We start from the raw sequence: 27,649 nt of genomic DNA, 5'->3' as shown, positions 1-27,649 counted from the left end.
CAACACAGTTTAAAATTCCAATCTAGGTAGCAAAGTGAAAAAGTAAATCAAATAAATACTATACATCCCGTTGAAATTAAAAAAGTATAGAATAAAAAATATTAATTGAGAAAAAAACGTAAGTGAAGAACTAGAAATCAACTTTTACTTTTTAATAAAAATCAAAAAGTTTATTCACCCCCCAAAAACATAAATAGAAAGATTACTCTTTATTAGGGATATACTCTATTTTTTTCATTTTGTAATTTCCATTTACATTTACATTGTCATTTGACTCATTTCATTGTAATTTTCATTTATCTTTCTCAATAACAGACTGGTCCTTTTTCTATTACAGAAAACCATGAGCTGAACAGCATGAAGAAGCTACGAAGATAACCCTATGCCTTGATAAAATAGCTCACTATACTCCACAAACATAGGGAGTAGGGACGATGTTAACCTTATCCAATCTAGGGCCATAGACTTCTAGGGCCATCACATCTAAACCAATTAAAACACACAGATCCAAATTTTAAGTAAACATTCAGGACTTGAAAAATACCAAAATCTATTCCAAATGAATTTGAACTTTAGGAAATACAAACTTAATAACCAGCAATTTCCAACAAAACTTACCTAGAACAAGAATAAATAAAAGCAACTAAGATACTTATCAATACCAGGGAATCAACTTTGAAGAAAAATATTTCATTCCACTTGACTAACTCAAGATCTGAAGGCAATAAATGATGTGCCCTTCGTCCACGTGTGCGTGCACTCTGTTGATAAACCGATGAATCACTAGGGAGGCTCTGATTAGAATAAAGGCGGACAGCCACTGTATATTGCTGGGAATCTGAACCTTCAACTTGGGGAAACTGCATTAGCAATATGGAAAAAAAAAATTGTGGGCAATTGAATAATAGGCATGACAGGTATTGAAGGTTACCTGAAAACTAAGACTGCCAAATGCCAAAACCAAATATAAATGACTAAAAGCAACCGAAATCATACCTGTGCTTCTGCTATGATGATTGTAACCATTGTTCTAATCTTTCTACAGAGTTTACCCTTCAAATGAGATTCTAGCATATTTTTCGACACAGGAACTTTCACAGCCTTCATATCCCCAGATGGCATCCGAATTATATTTTGGAGACCCCGAGCTTCAGTAACACGAATAAAAATATCCTGACCAAGTTTGTTTTGAGGGATTATATAATAATTTTTCTTGTGGAGTGTGTCAATGATAGAGTTTCCACCATAAGTTGGAGAAAATGCATCCTGGTAAGAGAAAACAAGTGATGTAAAATGGAGAATGTAAAATACAACGAAAAAAAAGAAGACTCGTCAACAAAAATGAGAAAGGTTGAAGAAACTTTACTATGTTTTTATAACATTCATGAGCATGACTAAGGTTGTTCCAGCTTGCATAAGCTTGAATGATCATATTCGCATTAGAAACTGAAACATTTAAATTCAGATCTCGAGTTGATGTCAACCGTAATTGAGAGGTTGCAGCCAGGGCATTGAGATCATATTGGTACCTACAGGAAGCTGTAATTAAGCAAAGAGAAACTGGAACCAAAATATAATTTTAATGTATTTGACTGTTTTAAAGTAAGGAAATGTGTGAAGCGATTAAGTGTGTATCTACTGTTGATTTAAAGTTAGTTAAGATTACAAAATTCTTTAATTCAAATCAATGGTAAATGCATCCTTACTTTCTCACTTTACACTTTTGTTCACTTTCAAGGAATTATGTCCAATTTTAATACATGAAAGCTCGACAATTTAGAAATTAAAAAATTGTATTCAAATTATTATAGTATATTTTTTATGCAGTTTGGTTCTGTTTCAGCATAAATTGCTGTTTTGTCTACTATTTGGCTCAACTAGCATCTTTGAGGCAGTTTGACCCTTTCTTCAGGATGAGGCTTCGGTTGGAGAGTGCTCCACATCTCCCACAGTAGGAACTGTTAGATAGGTTCACTTTTAAATCAATGACTGAGAATTTCAAATTTTCTTCTCTCCTTTTTTTCCTTCACTTTCCACCCAACAGGCAAGCTATTGGTTGTAAGTGGGTGTTTCAGGTAAAAAGAGAATGTTGATGGGTCCATCAATAAATTCAAAGCCCGGCGGCTTGTAGCCAACGGCTTCCATCAACTCCCTTGTTTTGATTTTAATGAAACTTTTTCACCAGTTGTAAAACCAGTTACTATAAGACTCATCATCACCTTAGCTATTACAAACAGTTGGGACCTTCTTCAACTTGATGTTAATAATGCTTTTCTGAAAGGTTTGCTTCATGAAACTGTGTATATGAAACAGGCAAACAGCCTCCAGGGCTTGAAGCTGCAGATTTCTCTCTGGTCTGCAAACTCAACAAGGCTCTTTATTGCCTCAAGCAGGGCCCCCGACAATGGTTTGACACACTGCAGTTGTCTCTACTGCATTTTGGCTTCAAAGCCAGCAAATGCAACCCTTCTCTCGTTGTTTACAAGACTCATTTCCAAACTGTTTAACTAGTGTACATAGATGACATCATAGTCACTAGAAGTTCCTCTCAGTTAGTTCAGCAGCTTATTACTCAACTCAAGTTTCGACCATTGTTGATCTTACTGAGCTCTAGATACCATCTTAGAAATTCAGAGAAGCTAGAAATGAAAGAGGAAAAAGTAATTGATTCTCATTAACCAACCATAACAGCTGTCTCTATGACAGCTGTCACCACTAATCTAACAGATTACTAACTACCTGAGAGTGCAGTTGAATAACTGTGTTGGAGATCCCACATCGACTAGTGATATGACCAAAATATAGTATATAAATCCCTTCATCCTGAAGAAAGGGTCAAAACACTCACAGTCGCACATTAGGGACAGCTTGGTTTGTTGCAACTGTCATTGATGGAGTCGTGATTTTGGTGGTGTGATGCTGGTGGGTTTAGTGGGTGGAAGCCAGGGCACAAACAGGAGAAAAGATTCTTATGCTCTCTTCTCTATCTTACATTATGTCACTTTGTCTCTCAGTTCTTGAATGCTCAAAATAGTTTGCAATGTACATCTTGGCTTTCCCATTCATCCTGGTTTTGCAAGTCCTTTGATCTAAAGGTACAATCTTACTACGCCAAGGAACAATTGATCTAAAGGTCCAATCTTACTACTCCAAGGAACAATTCCCATCCTTACAGCTCCAATATTCCCACATCTTAATAAGTGTTGGTAAGCCTCCTTAACTGCAGACCCCCTAGCCCGTTGTAGTTGTGGCCTCTTTGCGGGTTGCCTTAATTGCAACCTCGAGGGGTGGTAGTTTAGTCCCACATTAGCTAGAGATATGGGCAAATTTAAGTATATAAGTGGGGGGCAACCCTCAGCTTACAAGCTGAATTTTAAGGGTCTAGTTAGGCCCAAACTCACAATTTCTAAGAATAAGAACTGTCACAAAGAGGATGTACTTACTGACCCCAGACCTATTTTTAACTCAATTCTCATTTTCATAAATCAAATTAAACCACTACTCATAACAACCTAAACTCCCAATCTGCACTCAAGGATTCTACCAAAGGCAACATGTATCACACGGATTCTATAATTTTTTAACACAAAGCAATTACCTTAAGAATCCATCTACTGGCTCAACAAGAGGCTCCCAGGCTTCATACTTATCATTATATGACCTGGCAGCCAAGGAGAAACCAACAGTGCAATTTAGATACCCAGTTCTTCCATGCAAACTAAATGTTATTCCACTCAAAGATATATTGAACAAAGGAACCATCTGTCAAATTCAAAGAAAAGCAGTCAGTACAGATGTACAAAGGATTATAATGATTAAATTTCACACAACAGTAACAGCAATCAATGACTTTTCATGTCGAGGAAAACAAATCAACAGCTAGCAATCGCTTCATGCATCCCATAGACCTCAACAGAGAGCAAACTCCCGCAAAATCTTCAAATCAAAATTTCAGGTTGGCAAGAAGAGAATAGAAGGTCAGTATATGACCTAAAGTAGTATAGAAAGAGGACCCCATCTCAGAGTGCAATCTCTTCTGTTATTACATCTTTAAAGTATAACTACTAGGGTGAAGAAGAAAGACATCATTCAACACTTACAACTCACACTTCGGCACCATTATTCAAGCAATTTCTACAGTTCCAAAGTTAACTTAAAAAAACTTCGTACCCCATTGCCCAGAGGCTCTTCGCTATGCGAAGGTATGGGGGAGGGATATTGTACGCAGCCTTACCCTTGCATATGCAAAGAGGCTGTTTCCGGATTCGAACCCATGACCAACAAGTCACCAAGGCACAACTTTACCGCTGCACCAGGGCTCGCCCTCAAATAACTTAAAGTTCAAATAAAAACCGAAGGGGACTGACACCATGCAAATCAAGAATCTAGGTGTCAGCAAGTATAATGCAAGCCCACTTCCCAAGAAACTGGAAAGAAAATAGGCAATTACAAAACTTCACATAATTTTATACTGAACAAGTAAAGAGCTTAAACTCTAAAGATATGTCAGGAACCTGTTCTACCAAAAACTTAAACAATCAGGTGAAGGCTTATTTATAGTTTTATCTCTAATGCATCCCCTCACACAAGCACTTTTGGGCTTGAAGCGAGGACAATAAACAGTCACCCTACTTATGCTGAAATTCAACTTTCTATAGAAGAATGGGACAGCAAGGATCCATTTACAAAACACTTAGTAATACTTCCATGGAGGCTCTAATACCTTGTAAACAACTAACTCTTCCAAAAGCTTAAGCAGTTAGGTGAAAGCTCATGGATGGTTTCATATCTAACGGTACTGTTTAAGAATTACATCAAAATAGAAAAAAGAAGTTTCAACTCCCTCTTCACTGGCCAACGAGGCATGTTAGAATATTAGGAAAAGATTTAATGTGGCACACCAAAAACACTTATCAATTACATAATCTAACAAATTTTATATTAGAAAGGGAAATATCTGATCTAAATAAATGGTTCATTTTCCTTTCTTCTATTTTCACTCTACAATTCATTATATTTGGTGGAGTTAATTGAATTGTGTTTGCAATCTAATTGAGAGATAAAGGTATATCATATACATATATCTATAGATAACTTAATGTCGACTACACCCATTTTGTTTAGATATTAAATCTAAAAGCATGCCACAATTAGCACTTTTCTATCTCTGGAGAACAACTATAGATATAGACCCATTCATTCTAAAAGCGTAAGATCCTAGAAGATTAGGCACTCACACTATTATTCTAAAAAAAGCTACAAACTAAGCATTTTATTCTCACCAATCCACTGTAATCATCAAAAAGAGCCATCGAGAAAGTCCCAATTCCTGCATCAATGACAGTAGCATCTGAGCCACTTGGCACATTAGAATCTGCAAGCTTCAAAGCAAACCTTCTTGGGGGTCTTTTGAAACCACCACGAACAATAAAAGTCCCCAACTCATTGCCAACAGCCCATATACTAAATGGTTCAGTTACATGCTTGGCATCAGATGTATCCCACACACTTTCTTCCAAAAATTTATCTCCTGCTACTAAATCACTTCGCATGCATCTTAATGTGCTAAAATCATTTTGCTTAGGTTTCCCTTTACATACAACACAACCCAAGGAAACAAAACCAGGAGGAGCTTGCGGAAGCCAGAATGACATACTTTCCATTCCCCTCTGCTTTTTTATTTGTCCAACAAGCTGAAAATCTAGTGGAGTTTTAAAAATATTTTCGTCTCTGGAATCATGAACAACAATGCAGGTGTTTGGAGGTTCAAACCTAAAAAGCAGAAGATTGTATCAGTTCCGTATTAATTGTAAAGAGCAAGATAACAAATCACAATCTAAACATTAATGATGAAAAGAAAGAAGATAAGTGTGAAACACACCCTTTAACAGCTATATCACCAAAATATACCATTCCCATTGGGACAACTGGACGCCATATGGATAACCTCTTTCTCGAGTTTGATCCCTGATTCCACCATACTAACTCAAAGCTAGCAACAGGCTCACAGCGTCTATTAGAATTTGCACCAACAGACTGGTCAGGTTGCAAGGCTTGATGCCCACCAGAAGGAGCATGGGAATCCAGACTACTTAATGCTGCTGAGGATGGCTTCAAAAAATCATATTTAATGCAACGCAATTCATATGCTTTACCCATCAAACTAAGAGAAACAGGATCTACTGGCAAGAAAGTGCCAACAGAATTATCCACTCGCCAGAATGCCACACTGGATGGGGATCTGCAATCAAGATAAACGATATTGTGTTTTCAAAGGACAAAAATACCATGATCTTATGTCAGATCTTTAGTTAAAAGTAATTAAAACAAATTCTGTAATTAAAACACCCAACTTAATCTCAGAATTAATGCTCAAAATATTTACTTAAACAGTCAAGCAAAATGATAACATTTAAGCCATTACCAAATATATACATAGCAGAAGGCACTAACCTCAACAATAATGCAGAAGTTTGGTAGTTTAAAGTATAAAATTGTTAAACGGCCTTGCATGTTACAACAGAACACACAAAAGAAAATTTCCACTTACATATCAGTAGAGCCAATTGTGATACAATCCCTTAAAGAACATGGAGATACAGAAGAAGACGGGATGCAAAAGGAAGAAGATAGTGGGGGAGGTGTCTTTCCATGAGTAACAATACAGCCTAGTGCAACATAACCTTTGGGAGCTTCAGGGAACCAAATGGAACAAATGGCATCTGCCTCAGTTTTCCATAACAAGTCAGAATTGTTCACTTCTTCACCTTCAATGCCCACAGAAGTTAAAAGTTGCCAAACCAATCTGAAACTAATAGGTCTCTTAACTGTTACAGAATTGATATTTACGGCAAGCACTCCTTTTGTTGGTGGCTTGTCTCTGTTGAGCAAACACAACATAATAACATTCAAATCGGTGGGGAATAGATGCATCAGTCTAGATCAGAAAAAAAATTAAAGAATTTTCACTTACAGTGGGGTCAGATAGTCACCAAGTACAGCAAAACCAGGAGGAGCATGAGGCCTCCAAAAGGCATATGTTTGATCAGTATGAGAATCTGCGTGTGAAATGAAAATATGAATATGACTAGCCTTAAACACATGTGTCGCTATATTTACCAAAATGGAAAGCAAATAGAGAATGATAAACACACTTTTTATTGTTCCAACTTTGTCAAAGTGAGAACAAACAATTGTCATTTTCTTTGATGTCATCCTTAAAAATGCTAAAATATCATCTTCCACAGCCATAAATAGTCTCAAGATACTGAAAGTGAAATTCATGAAAATATCGGAAACAGATAAATGTATATTGGTCCTCCCCGAAGCATTCGAGTACTTCAAGGATGTATCAAATGGCTCCAAAATCCTGATTCCATTACTCTCCATAGTCAAACCAAGTACATCTGCACTCATCTCAGTATTGCTACCCTTCAAAACAAGCCTAACAATGGCAAAACACATTAAAGTCAGTTAATCCCACATTACCACTATACCTTAAATAGAGTGAATCATTAAAGTTAGGTCTCGGGCACAAAAATCATACTTAAAAGTGAAAATTTGGGTCATAATTAGGGATGCTTATAATATAAGTACCAAAAAGAGCTTATCTTTCATCTCAAAGTCTTATGTGCTCAAGTTGTAACCATGAGATGTTCAATCTGAGCTCGTGCCAAATGCATTAAACAGAATCAGACACAATCATGTGAGTGTATACTTTGTAAGTTAACTCTATCTGTTAGAGTTAACCCGTTAGTTAGTACAGCTGTCAGTTAGTTACAATAGATGATCTGTTAGAATTAGTGAGTGTATATTCTGTAAGTTAACTCTATCTGTTAGAGTTAACCCCTGTTAGTTAGTACAGCTGTCAGTTAGTTACAACAGATAATCTATTAGAATTAGAGATAATGGATAATTAAGAGTTTAATAGAGTCTCTGACTATAAGTATCAGTTAGTGCTCAGAGATTCAATTGGCCAATTACATTTTCTGTTACAATATCAATAATATCAGTTTATCAACAAATCACAATCTCAGTTGGTCCAAAGTACACTTGAAAAATAGGCACAGTATATTCCAACAGAAACATCAAATTGCTCAACCAATTTTCCCATTAAAAAATTAGAAGCAGGTCCAAAGATAATAACCAGGAAAGAATTTTCAAAAGGACCAATTTTCAAAAAAACATTAAGCTTTTAGATGACGTCAGCTCAAGACTGGTTAAATATCTCTAAGACACTCTCTTTGGACTTAATGGACAAGGCACAAGCCCACTCTACATTATGCAGAACTTTATCTTCACTATTACAAATTAGGACTGATCTCCTAAACAATTGGTTATATTAGCACTCAGATACACTTGAATACCATGCCAAATGTTCAGCCCTCCTAACATATTAATCTATTAAGTAGAGGAACTCACCTGCAAAATGCATCCAACTGTGCAAGTAGAAGTTTATTAGACAGGTTTAATAACCCTCCTACATCTTTTGATGTGTTATAAAAGGTAAGCTCTGGGCCAACAGCCTGCAAAGAGATATTACGGTCACATATTAAGACATGCATAAAGCAAAGACATTGAAAACAAACCTACAAATCATACCATTACTTCTTGTCATAATACAATCTTGATTGCATATTTATATGAATATGGCATGATGATAAAATAAATGTCAAACACAAACAACAGAAACAACCAAGCCTTTTCTCAAGCAGGGTCGGCAACATGAATCAAAAACACAACATTATGGGTAGAAAGTTTTATTATTTTAAAATTATATTAGAAACAGGCTAGACCTAACTCACTCCCAAAAGCTAGGCTCAGGGGAGGAGGATTGCCCAAGTATTATAAGGAGTATTATGACATTTCTAACCAATGTCAAACATCTTAACACACTCCCTTCACACAAAAGCCTAGACATCTGGAGTGTGAAGTTTGCACAATATAGAGAATATAAGTGGGGGGCAACCCTCACCCTTTGAGCTAGCCCCTTCAACCAAAAGAAATTGGGCATAAAGGCTTATATTTTTAGGTTTATAGATTGTGTTGTATTGGAATGGAATCTAGCCCCTTCAATCAAAAGGTTCCGAGTTCAATTCTCATTTATAGAAAGAAGACTAATTTTACAAAAAATTCATTGCTCTTATTTGCAACTTTCCTCCCTTCGATTCTTTTCCTTTCCTATTGATATAATAAGAATGTGAGGACTGAGGAGTGCTAGCAACACATTCTTTAAAACACTCTCTACTATTAGTTAAAATTTATTGGAAAGTACAAAATCATGAATGAAGCTCATTAAATAAGAAGCCAAACACACAAATTTTGTAATTTCTAACAAAATTCAGCCAATAATAGTGTGTTAGAGTGTGTTGTTAGCATTTCTCTTATTTTTTTGAAAAGAGAAAGAAGTAACACAAATAAGAAAGAGGTTGAGATATTCTGACCCTAAGCAAGTTCAAGGTTCTTTACAGTGTTTTAAATATAATTTGAGTAAACAAGTTAAAGCCCCCCCTGAAAATATTGACCTTGGGTATTATAATTAACCTTTGTCAACGGCCACAGGCAACAATATCCACAATTGCTTAGTGAGTGCTGCTAACAAAGAAACTTCCAGACTCAGGTAAATACAATTAAAGCTACACCTACAAAACTCTTCCATCATTTAGAATCAATCATGCACAAATCCATGAGTAGTTAACTGAAGCAACACTCAACCTGAAGCTCAATGATCAATTCTGTGGAGTTGTTAACTGCACTATTCTGAGATGGTAATTCATCCACACTTCCTCTCAAAGACCTAGACTGAGGGCTTTCAACTAATTCTTCCAAGTAGACATGATCATCCTCTAAAGCTGAATAGCTACTGTTTGCTCCAAGAAAAACACAAGAATCCAAATGCTGTCCAACCTGCAAAAAATAAAAAGGTTATTAGTTTTTTGGGCATCCACCAAAATTTTATATTCATAAAGCACTTCACTAAAGAAGTTGATAAAGTTAGACACTATGACCTTAATAACAACATTTCTGAATTGCAACTTCTTCCCATTTCCAATGTATATTATAGCCTCCGAGCTAGCTGCTGTGAGATTAAAACCCTGTCTATCTTTTAAATATAATATTCCACCATCACCATCGTAAATGAAATGATCAAAACTATCATCATCAACTATTAAAGGCTTTTGAGGAGATAGGGAAAATTCAGCACAAGGTTGCTTGTAGACTGATTGATCAATGATGATAGCTTCCATCATGTAAGACCTATTTTCTTCAAATGATAGCATACTGCTAACTGTTGGAACAAAAAACTCAACTACAGCCAGAAGAAAATCTAGTGCAACAAGCAACTGAGGCCTTTGGACACACAAAGAAACAAATGTTGAATCCTGACCAAATTTCACATCAACAATGAGCATTGTCTGAACTAGATCAAAATTATCTCCCTTAACACTATCCACTGAGTCCTGGTTTTGATTATACGAAGAAGTATTTAGAGGACTGGCTCCAACATTCTCAGACTTTCCAATTGCTAACCGAAATTCTTGTTCAACTCCCTCACGATCATCAAACACACTGAAACCTTGCAGTGTTGCAGAGAGGAATCCATTTCCTGCTGTGCTGGACTTGTACAGCAGCCATGCACTGCTGACCTGCACAAGAGAGAACCAAGAGCTGAGAAATACAAAATTAATAGGTGTATTTTGTTTTTAGAGCAATTTAGTCCCAAGTTTCCAGTAGAAAAATGTTTAATCCTAGTTTTATGAGGCCAATTCCCCAACCTTCATTAATCAATCTCAACAAAGTTGATTATTTGACCGTTTTATGAACTCTCACAAACATTATTGACAATTTATGTTATCAGAAACAAAAACTCTACAGAAGTATATTCTTCCTTTGATGGGTGTGGTAATTAGTAGAAATATCTTAAGGGATCCAAAAATGTGATGTCTTTCCTTGTTGGTAAAAAAGACAATGTACCTGTACAGTAGCCAGAGATGCATCTCTAGTTAACCCTGTATATAAGCTCAACTCAACAAGATTTATGGACACACAGAGTTTCAGTAGAATAGAGGCTTCAACATTTATGGTCCCTGAATCAACAACATTTGTAACCTCAGGGACAATATCTCCTGTTGTATCATTCAATGTCATGGAGGAATATTGATTCAGTGGTGGAGGAATATGTGGGACCTCAGAAAAGTTAGAAACAGCACACTCAGTAATAATTTCATATTCTTTATTTGACACTCCAGCTTTCAACTTTTCAATCTGTAGAACCACAACATCCAATACAAAACACATTCAAATATAGCAAGCTAATAGAAACAACCGATTATACTAGCAGTGGAAAGTAAATGAAATAATAACATTAATATTTGAAAGTGAGTCTATCCAACTTTAAGGAAACATTACATAAGAAAATTAAATATATTACCTTAATTATGACTTCAATACTTGGATATTGATGTGACAAGTCTCTAAGAGATCGGTGAATAATCACAGATAGCCCATTCACATCCTGAATTATGCTTTCACCTATGTTTGATCCAGTTCCAACATTTAAGTTGATGTCTTCAACCTACACCCCAGTAATTAGACACCAGTCATATTAAAACAAAATGCTTTAAAATGCAGTACACAATAAGCCCAAAAAAAAAACATAACATCATAGTGAGCACACAAGGCAGGGAACACGTCAAGATCCTTTCCCTTCTAACCAAGTTTCTATAACCAGCAAACGAAACATATTATGAGCAACCAACCTCACCTGGACTGTCAAAGTTTCCAAGTGCACTGCATTGATTTCACTTTTACTTCCACCAATCCACTGAAATGTGTTCTTCACAGTTATATGAACAATGTCAAGCTTCAAAAAACTGCGTCCAAGAAATATCAATAACTGATGTTAAAGGGATGAAAACCACGCTTGAGCCATTACTTAACAGCTTACGCTATTAGATTGAGTGTCCCATTAACATCAACTATGCAGCACACTATGTCTGATGCGATAAATAAATGAGAAACCTATTATTTAGAGAAGTTATAAGTGAAAGGGAAAACTAAATTCTTCAGCTTACTCAAGACTATCTGTCTTCCGCGGCATTAATATTATAGGCTTCTTGAGAGAAAGATCAAACTTTACAGCAGGAGATCCTTCAATTTCACTAGCTGAAAACCACTTCTCTGTATTTGTCACTTGATCTGTTACTTTTACGACACTTTTTGGGCTGTCTGGAACAAGACCCATAAAATAACCAACAACCTGCATGCATTTAGACTCAATAAATCTTTATAACTGATGTGTATAAAATAAAAATACACAAAGCTTGAACAAACTGGTAAAATACCTCCTGCACAAATCGATTCAAATAGACAATGCGCACTTCTGAAAGCTCACCAAAAAGACTAAAATCATAACCTTCATAGTCTTCATCATCGTTGCTAAATGATGTGAACTCCAACTACATGGTCAGTCAGATATTCAACAAGAAACTCACTATCATATCAAAACATAACACTGAAAGTTAAGTAGAAGTTTATCATTTTTTGCCCTTATAGTCTATTAATTAAAACAAAACGGAATAAGGCACGTGTAAAGATTTGATAACTAAATACTTACAATCATTAATCCTGCCTAGTAACAACAAATCTAATAGAAATATGGAGCAAATCATACAAAATATAGATTACTAATTTACGAATTTTTATAAAAGAAGAAACATTGTTTGAAGAAAATAAAAAAAAATAAAAAAATTGGGATAAAAGCTGAAAATTAACAAAGAGGAAAGATTACAGCCAAAGAGGATAAGATATCTTCCTAAACAGAAAAAGTATGAAAAATGAGCCTCAAAGGTTTAAAAATGCATCCAAGCTGTCCAAACCATTTGCATATCAAAAAGGAAAAATATGCTAATAAGACTGCACAAAAAACCAGAGAGGCCATGCATATATAACTCTATCCCATAACTTCAACTAAAAGATCAAAACTCCCTCCTGTATCAGCCCAAATACTATAAAATGTTGAATAATTCTTCAAAGCCCATCCCCAAAATTTAATCCAAGGTTGAAGGACACAAGTGTTCCCAAAGAGCTCAAAATATATCCCAAACTGACAGAACCTGAATGAGTGAGAGTAATGATATTCATTCCATTACTTAAATCTTCTCACATTTCTTCTAGTCAAATTAGAAGAATTTAGACTGTTGATCAATCTGGTGTGTTTTCTTATAAATGCCATATTCAGTTTCTTTCTCTCTCCCCAAATTGGAGTAGTTTACTATTGATTCTTTTGGAAATCGACAGGCTTGTTTTGTTTAACAAATCCTTACATATTTTATTTTGTTTTCATTGATAATTACAAACTCCGCCTATGGTCTCATAACCAGTCCGAAGACCAGGTAAAGGAGGAGGTTGTGTCAGGACCTCAGCAGCCACTGTAAAACTTGTCAAAATCTCAAACATGGATCAGTCATGACAAATTATGTGTGCTTCATAGAATGTGGGCTATGGGCCTAATTCTAACTCAAAAGTTAGCTCATAGGATGAGGGATATCCCCCACTTATATACTCTTTGTACTATCTCTAGATGATGTGTGGCTTCTGGTTTTCCCAATACACCCCCCACACTTAAGCACTTTTGGGCTAGGTGCATGGTTAATGTAGTGGGTGGCTCTTTAATAGATCTAGAATAAACTTTGATACCATCTTAGAATGTGGGTTATAGACCCGACTCAATCCCAAAAACTAGTTCATAGGGTGAGGATTTCCCCCCACTTATATACTTTATCTTGGCACTATCTCCAGCCAATGTGGGACTTGAAATTTTCCCAATAGTGAACTAGGTCCTTACCTTGAGGTAATACACTATATGGCTCAATGTTAAATGAGCAAGAGCTATTGCATCAGCACCCAAATGAAGTTTCAAATACCTAAAAGTTAGGTTTTCAGTCAAGCCAAATGGTGTAGTGCAATTCATGTAACCCACCTCACCTAGGGGGAAATGGTTTCTGTTATTGTTTCATTGAGCTAGCTCTTTGTGCTGGATGAATGCTGGAAGTGATCTTTCACTTCACAGTTACACAGGAATTTTGTTTTGGTCATAAAGATTTTTGCAGGAATAAGGATGCTAAACTTTTGTAGCAGCATCAGGTTTTCACTGTCCCTTCATACTTTTGATTGCAGAGAAATGCTCACATTTTTAATAGGTTTCCTTTGCCCCTATATATTGGATAGGAATTTGTATGTTTCAAGTGCTACACAGCACTTTATCTTAAACTCTCAAGTTCTCTACTATGTTGTTCTTTCATTTTTCGGATGCAGACAGTGTCTTATCCCCCTTCCCTAATCAATACTTTACTCAGATAAAATTTGTTTCTAATTAAAAAACAACACAAAAAATATACACCTAAATCCAAACTACAAAATGATTTCTTATTAATAACGAAGAGTATTGTTCGAAAGAAGAAAAAAAAAGAGCAACGAACAAAAAATAACCAATACTTCCTAAACAATGCTTTTCTGACTTCTTGACCATACAGTGCAACAAAACACATCAAAACCATCCATCTTTTTTTTTGCTCAGCAAAGATAGATATTATATATAATTAACTGAGTACCAGAGGTACTAAATTACAAATATTTGATTGCCCATGCCACTGGTTCCAGAACAGACCAAATGGAGTCTGAATTGGAACCACAGCCAGGCCACACCAAAACAAAAAACCTGCTGCTAGTCTAAATTTACGATACACACGCCCCACATAGGACCTTGGCACATGAAGTTCCCGCGCACGATGCCTGCCTCATCTCCAACGAGCGTCACACTGGTCTCCATCGTCACTACAGGCCTTCTTTTCTATCGGGTTGACCACATTTTTAACAAGCTTGATTAATATCACACATATACTCCAGCTTCAGGGGGAGTGTGAGATTATGTTTTGATATTATTCTTGATATTGTATTTATTATTAGAATATTTTATTTCCTATTAATCAGTAATTGATCTTGTAATCAATATTGATTAATAAGGAAAATAAATAATGAGTAATAAAGGAAATAATCCCATACTAAACTGTTGTAATTAAAACACATCAAATCATATATTTAACGGGAAGGATAGGAAAAAATGGAAAATAAAGAATCCTCTTCCGGAAAATAATAAGAAAGCCAACCACCAAACAAAGATAAAAGAATCCTCTTCCGGCATCTCATTTATTCATTCACTGCATAAAAATCCTGCCCATTTGGTGGGAAACCATGTCTTGGATGAATATTAAAAGTGCCCTTCCATTAAACCCAAAATGTCATTTCCTCCAACACTCATATGTTCAGGTGGATGGCATAAGGGTAAAGAGATGGCAATGTTGGTGGTTGGCTGTGGTATGGTCCATATGGCAGATGCGCAACAGAATCATATTCTCTAATGCTATTTTCAATGGCAACAAGCTGATCGAGGATGCAATGTTTTTAATCGGGACTTGGCTCAGAAACTTAGAGAAGGACTTCTCACTGCATTTTAATCACTGGTCCAGCCATATTAGACAGGGTTTTTTGTATCAGTAGAGGGTAGTTTTTATTGGCTTTTAGCAGCTGCAATTTAAACATGTAGCCATAATTTGGTTCCTATTCAAACTCTATCAGTTTCACTGAGGAACCATATTTATGGAATTCTATTTTTGTACAAAGTACCTCTGGTACTCCATTGCTATTATATATATATATATATATATATATATATATATATATATATATATATATATATACTTATCTTTGCCGATCAAAAAAAAAAAATCAAATACAGATGCCTGTGTAAATAAAGCCAAAGAGATTCCCAGAATCATCCATGTGGTGAACACCAAAGACAGAATAAGTAAACAATCTTCAGCAGATCATGACTAAGAAAAAACCTTCCTTTAAAAATCTGAGCATTCCCTTTTAAACAAAGGAAACAAAGTACAGCAAACAATGACACTTAAGGCATGGGTCACATTTTAAAATGAAATATAAGAAGGTAGGAGAAAGAGGTACCTCCACAAAAGATCTGCCCCCCGGATTTCTCATATCGCATGCCCAGTAATATAAATGACTACTAGGTAGGCTATCATCACTTATTTTTAGATTCCCCAATGCTGCTTTAATACTAAAAGAGGAAGGGAACACCTTGATGTCTGTAAGCAAACTCTCTTGAGACAAACAAGCAAGCTTTGTTTCATTTTCCTTCATCAAAAGGATTTGGGCCTGAGCCATTTTTAATGTCAGGTTGAACATAACTCTGGATTTCCCTTTTCCAAACAAGCCCTTAACAGCATGTTCCTCAATAGCAGTAGCTTGTAGATCATCTACATCTCTTGATATATCATTTATCATTCTGGCTGCTGTTGAAGAGCTATCACTAGAAGTTGCAAGGTTCTTATCCTCGATATTAATAGAATTCATAAATTCCATAATGGCTAGGATTGTTGGTCTACGACAAAAAAATGTCAAGGTAGCCAGAGTCACTATCACCTGAAATGACATGAATAAAATATTTAGTGAAAAAATACATAGAACTAAAGGCAATTTGTTAAAACCCATCAACACCCACCTGCTTGTCTATATTCTTATACTGAGCAGAATTCTGGTCATAGATAATTATTTGAGCTTTGACAAAACTCTCCAATGTGTCATTGAGTTCAAGCTCCTTCCTAATAGAAGGAGTGTCACTAGGTAGAAGTCCAGTAATGCGACTAAACTTTGGGAGTTCCAGAGATGAATAATTAAATTGGATCTTGCTGGGCGAACTAGATGGGTATTCTGATGTACCTCCAGGAGATTGCATAGGATAATCAACACTGTCTGCTAAAGTCTCGGGCGCCTCATAAAACTTATCATCAGTTTCAGTAGGGATTAACCCACCACTTTCAACATCTCTTGTCATGGTATTATAGAATAACAAATTTTCATCTGCCGTCCCAATATAAGATCTTGCCAAAAAACAAGGCTGAGACCATCTTTGACTACCGCAAACTAAGTCTTCTATTTCCAAAGATTTCAAGATAGTGCCAACGAAAATGTTATTGTCTCTGATAGAAACCTCCACCTGTTTAAATATAAATGCCTCAAAAGGGAAGATCAAAGCATCCAGTTAAGAAACAACAAACTAGCTATTTTACCTGACCACCTATTGCCCGAAATTCAAACAAACGTTTTTCTTCATTTAAAAGAACCTTCATTAAGCTCTGATCAGACTACAGCAACACACATTTTTAGTTCATGTGGAAATTCAAATTTGAAACTAAATCACGAAAAAGGCAACAGGCTAACCTGATAACTATAACTGAAGCAAATCTTTAACTCATCAAGAACACCAGTTACAAACAATCTTTCAGCAATCCCTACATCAATCATACCATGATTATCCTGTTCCGGTTCAGTATCCTCATGATCTGATGAGGTTTCAGATAGACCAGAAATAGGAGCTGTATTCTGCACAAATAAAGCATAATATCGACATTTAACATTCAATCACTTTAACATCATGGTCTACTAGATACTCTCAATCAAACAATGGTTGTAGACTTGTTTATTTTGAAAAAGTCCTTTTATTCTGCAGTTTCCAGAGTTATAGAGGAAAAACAACTATTTCCCGTAATCAGTCACAAAAAACCCACTAAAAGATTGTGAAAGCTATTTTACCAATGAAAATGGAACCTTCAAGTAGTAAACAAAAACAACCAATTAAATGGAGAAGAACCTTAAAGCTTAAATTTTTTTATAGAAGTCAAGGATTACTTTTAAGAAGTAAACACAATGTTTTTTATGATTGAAGTGTTAGCCTAGGGCCTTAGTTATTTAGGTTTTATTAGGCTGACATAGTCAGAAGAAATAAAAAAGGCAGGGCCTTTAAATAGGAAGAGGCAGTTTAGTCATGATCACAAGTCAAATCGTCCAATTTCGCAATTGTAAGGCACCCAGGCGAGTTTGATCACAAGCAAAATTGGATTCCTGCTTAATCATAAAAATCACTGTGCTAAATCGTAAAAATGGGGGAGCATGTGTTTTTTACGCATTGGATTTTGCAGATCAGATTCACACTCCATGAAAGAAAAATGTTGGGCTTTTGGGTTTAAAACCCAAGCCCATTTTCTCAACCACACTTATTCCACTAGGCGCATATCATTGAACCCTAACAACTCACCTTATGCAACCTTCTCTGTTCTCTCTCTCTGCTACACAACGTGAACCCTAAGTCACCATTTGCAAGGGAATTCTCCGACGCCCTCAAGGCCATCTCCATTGCGCTCAGGGTAGCACCAAATGCTTGTTTTCTTCTGTTTCAGAAGTATCCAGATTCAAGACTTTGAGGTCGTGCACTTTTCTTTAGGGTGCTTGGGTTTTCACTTTTCAGTATTTTAACTTTAGGTTGATTGGGTTTTTCTGTTTCAGTAAGGTGTTCTTTGTTGGTTGGTTGACTTGCTTTCCTTCCTATGCTTATGAACAAGTTTAACTAAGCATTTAAAGTGTGATTTTAAGGTTTTTTTTTATTTAAGCTATTTTATATGCATATATACAAGTTTTATAAGTTATGTGGGATCTTACGATTCGTGATCCCATGATTTATGATCATGTGACCCCTTCTCAATCTTGAGTTAGTCATTTGGTGAAAAAGAATTGGGACTATCTCCAGAAAATTCTCAGTAGATATAGACTCAATCAATAAAGAAATTCTGTTTCTTCCATTTTTTATCCAGTTCCTATCATTTTCCTTATATAAGTAGTAAGCTCATACAATTTCTCAATGCAGAGGAGTTTTATTTGTGAAAATAAAATAGAAAATAGAATATTGTCCAATTATAAGCAAGTATCTTCACTGCTAAGAAAGTTGTAAATGTCTGATGTACTATCAGGGCAAACTGCAACAAGTGGGAAAAAGTAATTTACCATAATGGGTTGCTAAAATTAGATAAATTTAAATGAGAAATGCAAAACTAGAAAAATTGACAAGGGCAAATGATGCTGCAAGACCATACATAGATATATTTGACATTCACTTCTAAACTATATCGGGATTACAAAAAGTATAAAACCATTCTCAACACACACACACACACACACAGGGAAAGGAAGAAAACAAACCGATGCATAATAAATAGCCCGTTGTAAGCAACTATGCCAGGTATTCTTCAAATCCTCAGATTCACAACGTATAATTAGTGCATTTGTGTCCTCCACAACCTACAACCAACCATTTAGTGATTTCTATTAATAGAAATTCAAACCTTCATGGAAAGAACAGAAAGTTCCCATATCTGGTTTTTGGATGACAGAAAAAGAATTTTTACCTTATTGATGGATCGTGTAGGACTACAAACAACCAAAACATGTTGTACATTACCAACAAGTTCTTGTGGAACCTGATATACCTGTTTCCCTCGTAAGCTATGACAATCAGATTACATAGGCTGTTAATAGCATATATAATCCAGGAGAAGATGCAGATAACAATTAAATAAACAGTTGAACAAAGACGATTGAATTGCCCAAATTCAACAAAACTGATCCTTTGGGATGGATCACTAGGCCAAACAAATTCTGAGGTGCACCATACAAAGCTATCAATAATGGCGCACAAAGAACCAAATACAAAATCAAAATCAGATGAAAAGACAGAAATAGAAGATGACTCAGCGACAAAGATGCTTGAGACCATGAAAATGGTAAAGAAAATTAAGGTAAAAGACAAAGCAGCAGTGATTCGGGACTTCAACAATTTGGTTCCAGCAGAGATGATGGAAGAAGAGAAACAAAAACTAGTGTGAGTAATGTCCAAGCCACCAAACCCAGATTTGTCCATTAAGGTGGGTGGAGTCACAAAACTATTGCCGCTACCACCAGACCTAGATTGGAACATGGAGGTGGGTGGAACACCAATGGCATTGGGGTCTTGAAGTTTGATCTTACTGGCCAAGCCTCTATTTCAAAACTTAAATGTGCACAACTAATAGCATGAAGACGGAGCAGTGGGAAGAGGAGTGTGTAGTAACAACAATGGAGATCCAGGTTGTACATAGTGAACTTGTATTCCTATCACAACTGAAACCATCAGACTTGGGCTTCGTTTGGATAATCATGGACATAGAAAGGAAAGAAATAAAAAAGAAAGAAAGAAAGATTGGAATTGACATGAATTAAAGTGGAATTTTAGAGTTATTTGGATTGATGAAATTAGGAAGAAATGAGAAGAAATAATTAATTTTAGTTGTTTGGTTAGATTAAAAAGTGAAAGGAAAGAAATATAAAACATGAATTTGACTATTTTATCCCTCATACTGCAATTGAATACAGTACTATAATGATAAATATAATTAAATAAATTCAAAAATAAAAATCAAAGAAAAAAAACAACGGAAATCTACATAACTCCTAAAATCAACTAGCCCATTCCTACTACGGGTTGTGTCACCGCAATGAATCTGCATGTCAACACAACACTGCACGGAGAGAGAACAGTTCATAATGAAAGGGTAAGATCGGAAGATGCAAATATTCACCAGAAGCAACTAAATTTCATGGCAAAAGGGGTGGAAAGCCATTTCCTGCATATCCCACATACTTTTAACCATTTCCCTTCCCACTTATGCTTAAACCAAATGGTGGAAGTGCTTTATTTTCAGTCTCATTCCATCCTTCTCGTTTCCATATAAACAAAGTGTTAAAGCTCACATTCAGTAGTCAATGGGTCATTCCAAACTATGCCACCATGGAAATACTCCAGAGACATACATCTTACAAGAGTAGACAATTAGGCTCTAGGAAGCGAAAGGCAGCATTTGAATTTTGCAAAGTGGATCCGATTTTATCTAATGGATCAAGCCTTAAATGGTCTTAGTAATTCGATCCATGAAAGCCTTCCAAAAAAAAAAAAAAAAAATTCGATCCATGAAGAAAGAGGTTAGACAGAGAGTCAAAAGAGACAAAGAATTGTGAATGAATTATGCAAACTTGTCATTCGCCCCATTAAGTGTATTTATACCTAAGGAATAGGGTACATATAACTGTTGTACAGGTGCAGCGCATACATAAGTCCCCATTTTCTATAAAGGATATAGGAAACTTAGGTTTTAGGGTTTAAAATCTCACCCAAAATAACAATTACAGAACCCCTTTAAGTCTTAAAGATCAATTCATATTACGAAAAATCATCTAAATAAAATTACAAAAAAATGTTTAAACTAAAATTAGGAAACACAAAAAATCAAAAAACTTGACCAAAAAATAAAAACCGTTCTAAAATACTCCTGACCATATAATATCCAGTTAGGAGTTCAACTCTACAATAATAACTATACCAAAGCTTACCGAACAAACTTACTGGAATCCTCAAATGTAATCCATGCAGAATCGTGTAATATATAGTATGATAACAAGACAAAAAGAAGGCATTCGCACCTGGTATACTGCTTATAAGATCTCGAATCAGGGCTTTCAAGTACATAAAGAAAAGGCCCAACTAAGCAGAAGTATCTCCGCTGCCACACAGCTTCCCTAATTCCCACACCCTAATAAATTTAAGGAGACAAGTGATAGAATATATCAGATTATGATGGCGCTACATGGACAACAATAGGTAACCTAGAGGGTCTGAAAGAGACCACTACCTTCCAAGTTAGAAGAGAAAACCACCCCTCAAGGTCGGCCTGATTCCAAGGTCGAAGAAACTCAGAGCTGTCACCATCCTCCTCCTCGAAGATCTTTATTACATGCATCAGTCGATGATACCGAGCAGGTGAAAAATGAAAGGCCAATGATGGAAGCTTCAAAGCAAGGCGTGTTGAAGGATAATATGGAGTCTCCAAACGAACCTGATCATAATGAGGAAAAAAAGTTTGAATGTTTCTTATCTTAAAAATTAGAAATTCCAATATGTGAAGAATTTTACCTGTTGAAGTTGTAAGATGACTCCACACTTGTCAATAATTGGGAAGAAACCACTGTTGGTAGAATGGGCCGACTTATTCAGAGAAACTTGGCTCCAGTGATAGTCACCATCAAACAAAAATGCTGATACATCACTTAAGACCAAATCAAATCGCAGGTACATATTATCCTCAGCTGATTCCTGTTGATAGTTGTCCTGAATACATATTTTAATGTTTTAAACAGATTAAACAAGTTCAAAATAAAAATATTACGAAAATAATCCAGAGTATCCACCTGTGTACGAATCAACAAGTTCCCTAGGTCCAGTAAAAGCTTTGTAGCATGGGTATTGTCCGGACAAAAATCAGTAGGAATAGTAATCTTGGGAGCTGCAATATCCAAATCTAATGAAAACCTAACAGATAAGCAACAGCTAGAATTAGTAAGGAGTTTCTCAAGAAGAAACCCTCTGGTTTGAGGAATGATTACATAATGGAACAATAAACAGTGAAAAAAGAAATCCAGAATAATTAGCAATGATTTGAATTTTTTATCCTCTAGTCTTGTTTAAATTTATTCCCTAATTTCCAATAATTAGGGCAGACTTGATTTGTACAGATTCTATTTGACATCATTTCCCAATATTTCCTATTTTAGATTAGATTAGAATCCACCTATACATGTCGTACCTCCATTTGTATTATCAAGTAATAATATTCGGAAATTACTTTTCTCTTTCAAGTAAACAGATGGAATTGAGCCACAGGTGTGAAGGATTAAATCACTTATACCACACATAGAATCAGAAAATAATTGAGGTAAAATTGTGTATCAACCCATGCAGTTAGATATATACTATGTACATCGTTAGTTACAAGAGAATCTAATCAGCACATATATAGCGGGTAATATCTAATACTAATCATCAAGCATGTGCTTTAAATCTAAATCATTCTAAATTATTTAAATTTGACAATAATCATAAATCTAAATCATTCTAAATTATTTAAATTTGACAATAATCATAAAAAAGAAATTTCCCATTGTCATACTTCAACAACTGAATAGGACAGTTTCTTACTAATGGCTGTCACACACACATAATAGAGCAAGACAATAGAGAAAATAACCTGGCCTGATCCTTTAATGCTCTGTTCATTTGCTGCTGTGCAGTGCGCTTCACTTCATCAATTGTCATCTAGGAACAATGATACAAGCTAATGAGAACATCCTTTTACACAAGACTAATCAGCAGAACACTCTAGCGAGTCAAAAATAAATTCCATGTTTTTAGCATAAGAAAATATATTAAGAAAACAAAGAGAAATATAACAAAAAAAAAAGAAAAATGCAGGAGAAAAAGATAAATGAAAAGATAAGCATAGACAGTGCAATAAGAGCGTACATAGAGACTTTAAATATAGGGAAGCTAGTAAGGTTCCAATGTTCATCTCAGGCTACTACCATTCCAGATAAGGGAGTTTGGACTTTAGATTTATCTATTTGTTTCCTTGTAAACTCTTGTTTCAATTCCTACCTCGCTCCCCCAATCACCAGATATTCTTTTTATATAACCAATTGGTAAATCCAGGGGTCCCTCTAACGGTATAGACAACTGATCTGATACAAATTTGTGAGCATCACCTTACTCTATATCCTGATTCCATGGACAGTGACTAATATGGGAAACTGTCCCAGGTGGTTTATGCTGGACAAGTGAATTATAACCATTAGATTAATTGATTAAATATTAAACGGTTATGATTCATTATTAGTAACATGAATTATCATTTTCCACCTTTTGATTAATTTTTTTTGCATATTAACTTTTATTATCTTCATGAACACTACGGATTTGCAGATTAACAAAATGTGTAAACCTAACCCTAAAATTAAAATGGTGTTAGTTTGTCTTGGGCAGCTGCTGAAGCAGCTGGGAGAAGGGAGTGTTGCAAGATTTCTGCTTTAAACCAATTGGCAGGCGATGCAAGACTTTCTAACAAGTGTGCAATGCCAGAGGCTGCCTGTGGCTGCATGTACAAGAAGGTGAAAGAGAGAGAAGATGGTGGGTGGTGGTGCAAGGTGGGAAAAAGAAAGAAAGAAACGGGAGCAGGGCCACCGGAAACCACTTATGTTATGACATAGCCACACAGTGGCAAAGAGAAGAGGTAAGCAAGAAAAAGAAGAGGGGGGAAAAGAAGGAGAGGAGAAGAAAGGAAAAAATAAGAGTACGGGGAGCACCACCACCAGAAATCGCCGGCGGCAGCGCACAGCAGCCCTCAGTGGAGGTTGAAAAGGGTTAACTATGTTTTTGGTCCTTGGACTTTCTCAAGTTTTCACTTTTAGTACCTAAACTTAAAATTGACTGGTCTTGGTCCTTGATCTTTTGCTCCATTAATGTTTTGTAGTTCCTGCCGTTTGTTGTCCCATTAAACAATGATGTGGCCACCACTGAGAATGCCACGTGTTATACTTTTCAAATAATTTAATGGGTTCATTTTTTGGCGGTTGAAAGCCACCAGAAAATGTTTGGATGGGTTTTTGAAAGGCATGAATTGTTTCTTTCCCCTCACCTTCTCCCATCACACAAAACTTTCCAGAATTAGTGATAGAGAAAAACAAAATCATGTTCAAAACATCAATCACATAGAAAAACAAAACAACTTCAAACAATTTGCCCTTCAACATTCACGAGAACACAATGAAACTACATGAGTTGGATTTTCGAGAGCTGAGGAGGACTTATTGAGAAAGCACTTCGAGAGAGAGCAGAGAGTCTCGTCGAGCTTGTCGGCAGCGAGGGCAACGCAGCCCACGGTGTAGACTTCGTTGATTATGTGCAGGTTGATCTATGGAGATCGTGGATTTGATCTGCGCCTCCACCAAAACGACATCGTCTCCCTTGTTTCTAGGGCAAAAAACCCTAGATCTGCAATGTTTCACCTCCGGCAGTGGCGAGATGCCATGGTGAAGAGGAATGCTTGGATGTGTGGAGAGTGGTATCAATGAACCTTTCAAACAGCTCAAGTGGTGGTTAATGAGAGGTTATGGATTTGTAGTGGTGGTGCCATAGCTGGCCACGGAAGTGGATGCTTGCTTCAATGATGATGATGTTTCAACCATAGAAGCGGATTCACAGTGGTTGAAGAAGGAATTTAGCCTAATGAAACTGACGCAATTAAATGTTTCCACGGAACTGACGCAATTAGATATATAATGAAACTTTAAAGAAGAAGAAAGAACAGTGATAGACTTTTGCAGTCTGGGGACTAATCGTCCAAGGTCCATTTTATTGGCCACAAATAATGAAAGTGAGGATATAATCTCGCTAATTAAACTGAAATACTTCCAAAAACTAGATTTTTAAATCACTATTGAACAGCTCAAAATATTATTTTAGAGAAGATTTAGAACAAAACAAAAGAAATTGGTCATTAATGAACTGTGAAGGTTTTGGTTGCTTTGATAAAACAAGCGACGGGATATAAGGCAAAAGCAATTTTCTCGAGGTTTAAACTGTCAGAATTTGTTTAATCCATTTTAAACATTTTAAATCAATTTCCTGGCAATTTTTAACCATCAAAAAAGTAACCGCCTGAAAAAATATTAATAAATTTATGTCATGTCATCATTCAATGGTAGGGACTAAAAACACTAACGGAACAAAAGATACGGGACCAAGACCAATCAATATTAAGTTTAGGGACTAAAAGTGGAAATCCGAAAAAGTTCAAGAACCAAAAACATAATTAACCCAGTTGAATAAGGTATTTTTTTTTGCTTTTTTCGTTTTTGCCTTTTCCTTCTCTTTTCTTCTCTTCTTTTCCTTCTTCCACTCTCCTCTTTTCTTTTTCTTCTTTTTTTATCTGCATTAATTATTTCATGCTCTGGTTACAGGTTTTGGGCTTTGGTTTGTTGTGGGTATCGGTGCCTATGTTGTTTATGATGTGGTTTCGATTCTCTGTATATGGTTCCTATGGGGTTGGATGTTTTGATTTGGTGCTGATAGAATGGCATCCACGGAAGAAGCCAAACAAGGACGGTGCAGGTTGCGTGGTTTGACACTGAAGAAGGAGAAGATTCAGGGAAAAGTCATGCCTGTGTAGAGAAAAGGATCTATTTTGATTAAAAATTATTTGAAGATAAAGCTTTCTGAAAAAGATTAAAATCTGGGTTGTGTGTGTTTGACAATGAAGAAGATTAAGATTCAAGGTTTTAACTTATATCGATTAAGAACCTAATTAAGTGTATCTTTACTATTTTTTTTTTAAAAATGCTTACTGGTAATAACTTGCTATAACCAGTAAAATTTATAGGTCCACCATCATTTGAGTAATCGGGTGCACCAGAGAACTCGTCAATTTCATGATGTACTCTTCAAGTTCAGAATCTATAGAGCACTTATTCTTGTAGAACAAGGCAACACCTTATGAAAATTTTATTTGGGGTTCCGGTGAGGTTTAGTTATGTCCTACTTTCGAATAGTTTCTTGAGGTGAAGTTTTTTAAGGCTTTGGAAAAAAAGGAAGCAAAAGTTTTGTGGCATTCATTACAAAGTTTTTGGTTTTTCCAAGTTCTGGTTCATTTGATTGGAGAAGAATGCTCATGTCTTTAACAAAGGCTCACACTCTTAACCTTCTTAATTAATATACTGACTCCTGGTATCATAGTTAATATACAATTCCAGCTTTGAGTCTTTGACAATTAACATGTTCCCAAATAGCAGAGATGTGAAGTCAAATAATACCTGCACAGCAGCTGCAGTTTCTAGTGCTATGGTCTGACTTACAGCAGTATTACTTTCAAAGAATTTCACAATTTGATCTATGCTGTCCTTCATGTACTGTCCAAACTCCAAAGACAAATCAGTAAACTCGTAAACCAAACAAATAAAAACTCAAGCAGAGAAAGGGGACAAAAATGAATAACAGCATACAGTCATGTAACATGGAGAAGCTTTGGCAACCATCCTCCAGTCCACCTTGTCATCAAAAGGTTTGTAATGGAAGACACCGACTAATGAGTCATAGGAAGTTGCACTCTGAAAGGATGTGGAACAAATATTCAAGATATCACAAATAGTATTATGCAAGCATAAAAATCAAAATGCAGAAAATTAACATCAATGATAAGGAGTCCAACCTCTGCAAGGAGACCTTTTGGTGAGGATAACTTATATGAGCCCAACTTAATGTCAAAGACCTTTGTTTCTGGATAAAGAATTATTGAGCAACTGAGGTCTTCACATGATAATTCAGCAACGGACTCTTTGGTTTCCCCAATAAGCTTTGAAGCATTATGATTCATGTGAACTTCCAGGAAAGTATGAATAACATCAGCCTTGCTATTTACAGCCAATTGCCCATCATCACCCTCCTTATATCCTATTATTTTATTTAACTGGTTCCAGTCCTCTTCACTGAAATTAAATTCCTCACTTTCCTCTTTAGAAGATTGACTGGTCCTGGAGCATAGAACATGATCATAGGTGAGCAACACAGTAAAAGCTAAAATAAAATCCATTATTTAGTTACTGATACATGAAAATATTTTAAGACAAGACTCTTCACCATCCAAATGACCACCAAGATTTCTGTGCTTTCTGTTTCCTCATGTTATGATTTGACTCTGCCGATTTTTCCAGCAGCTTGTGAGACAACATTCTGCCAACACCATGAAATATAGACTTACCTTACATACCCTTGTTTTTTCATATGATTAATTCAATATTAATATTAAATATTAACATAACAAAA

At 35.8% G+C, this 27,649-nt stretch overlaps 1 protein-coding gene across 1 annotated transcript in view; it reads right to left on the bottom strand.

Moving 5' to 3' along the window:
- Window positions 1-27,649, bottom strand: part of LOC100780088 (uncharacterized) — a 54,982-nt gene that overhangs the window by 15,824 nt on the left and 11,509 nt on the right. Inside the window, 32 exon segments of the mRNA XM_006590526.4 lie at window positions 663-860; window positions 997-1,266; window positions 1,367-1,529; window positions 3,599-3,762; window positions 5,283-5,772; window positions 5,882-6,241; window positions 6,551-6,880; window positions 6,974-7,058; window positions 7,155-7,444; window positions 8,422-8,525; window positions 9,715-9,906; window positions 10,008-10,646; window positions 10,975-11,265; window positions 11,432-11,575; window positions 11,765-11,873; window positions 12,075-12,259; window positions 12,345-12,458; window positions 16,024-16,500; window positions 16,580-17,074; window positions 17,148-17,222; window positions 17,299-17,460; window positions 19,111-19,209; window positions 19,317-19,413; window positions 21,424-21,533; window positions 21,633-21,836; window positions 21,914-22,108; window positions 22,189-22,309; window positions 23,025-23,092; window positions 26,641-26,736; window positions 26,830-26,934; window positions 27,036-27,357; window positions 27,464-27,556. Coding sequence (XP_006590589.3) covers window positions 663-860; window positions 997-1,266; window positions 1,367-1,529; window positions 3,599-3,762; window positions 5,283-5,772; window positions 5,882-6,241; window positions 6,551-6,880; window positions 6,974-7,058; window positions 7,155-7,444; window positions 8,422-8,525; window positions 9,715-9,906; window positions 10,008-10,646; window positions 10,975-11,265; window positions 11,432-11,575; window positions 11,765-11,873; window positions 12,075-12,259; window positions 12,345-12,458; window positions 16,024-16,500; window positions 16,580-17,074; window positions 17,148-17,222; window positions 17,299-17,460; window positions 19,111-19,209; window positions 19,317-19,413; window positions 21,424-21,533; window positions 21,633-21,836; window positions 21,914-22,108; window positions 22,189-22,309; window positions 23,025-23,092; window positions 26,641-26,736; window positions 26,830-26,934; window positions 27,036-27,357; window positions 27,464-27,556 — 6,847 coding nt within the window.

The sequence above is a fragment of the Glycine max genome, chromosome 11, assembly GCF_000004515.6.
Source record: "Glycine max cultivar Williams 82 chromosome 11, Glycine_max_v4.0, whole genome shotgun sequence".
NCBI lineage: Eukaryota > Viridiplantae > Streptophyta > Magnoliopsida > Fabales > Fabaceae > Glycine > Glycine max.
Note: the sequence above shows the minus strand (reverse complement) of the source record. Positions and strands in the feature narration are given on the sequence as shown.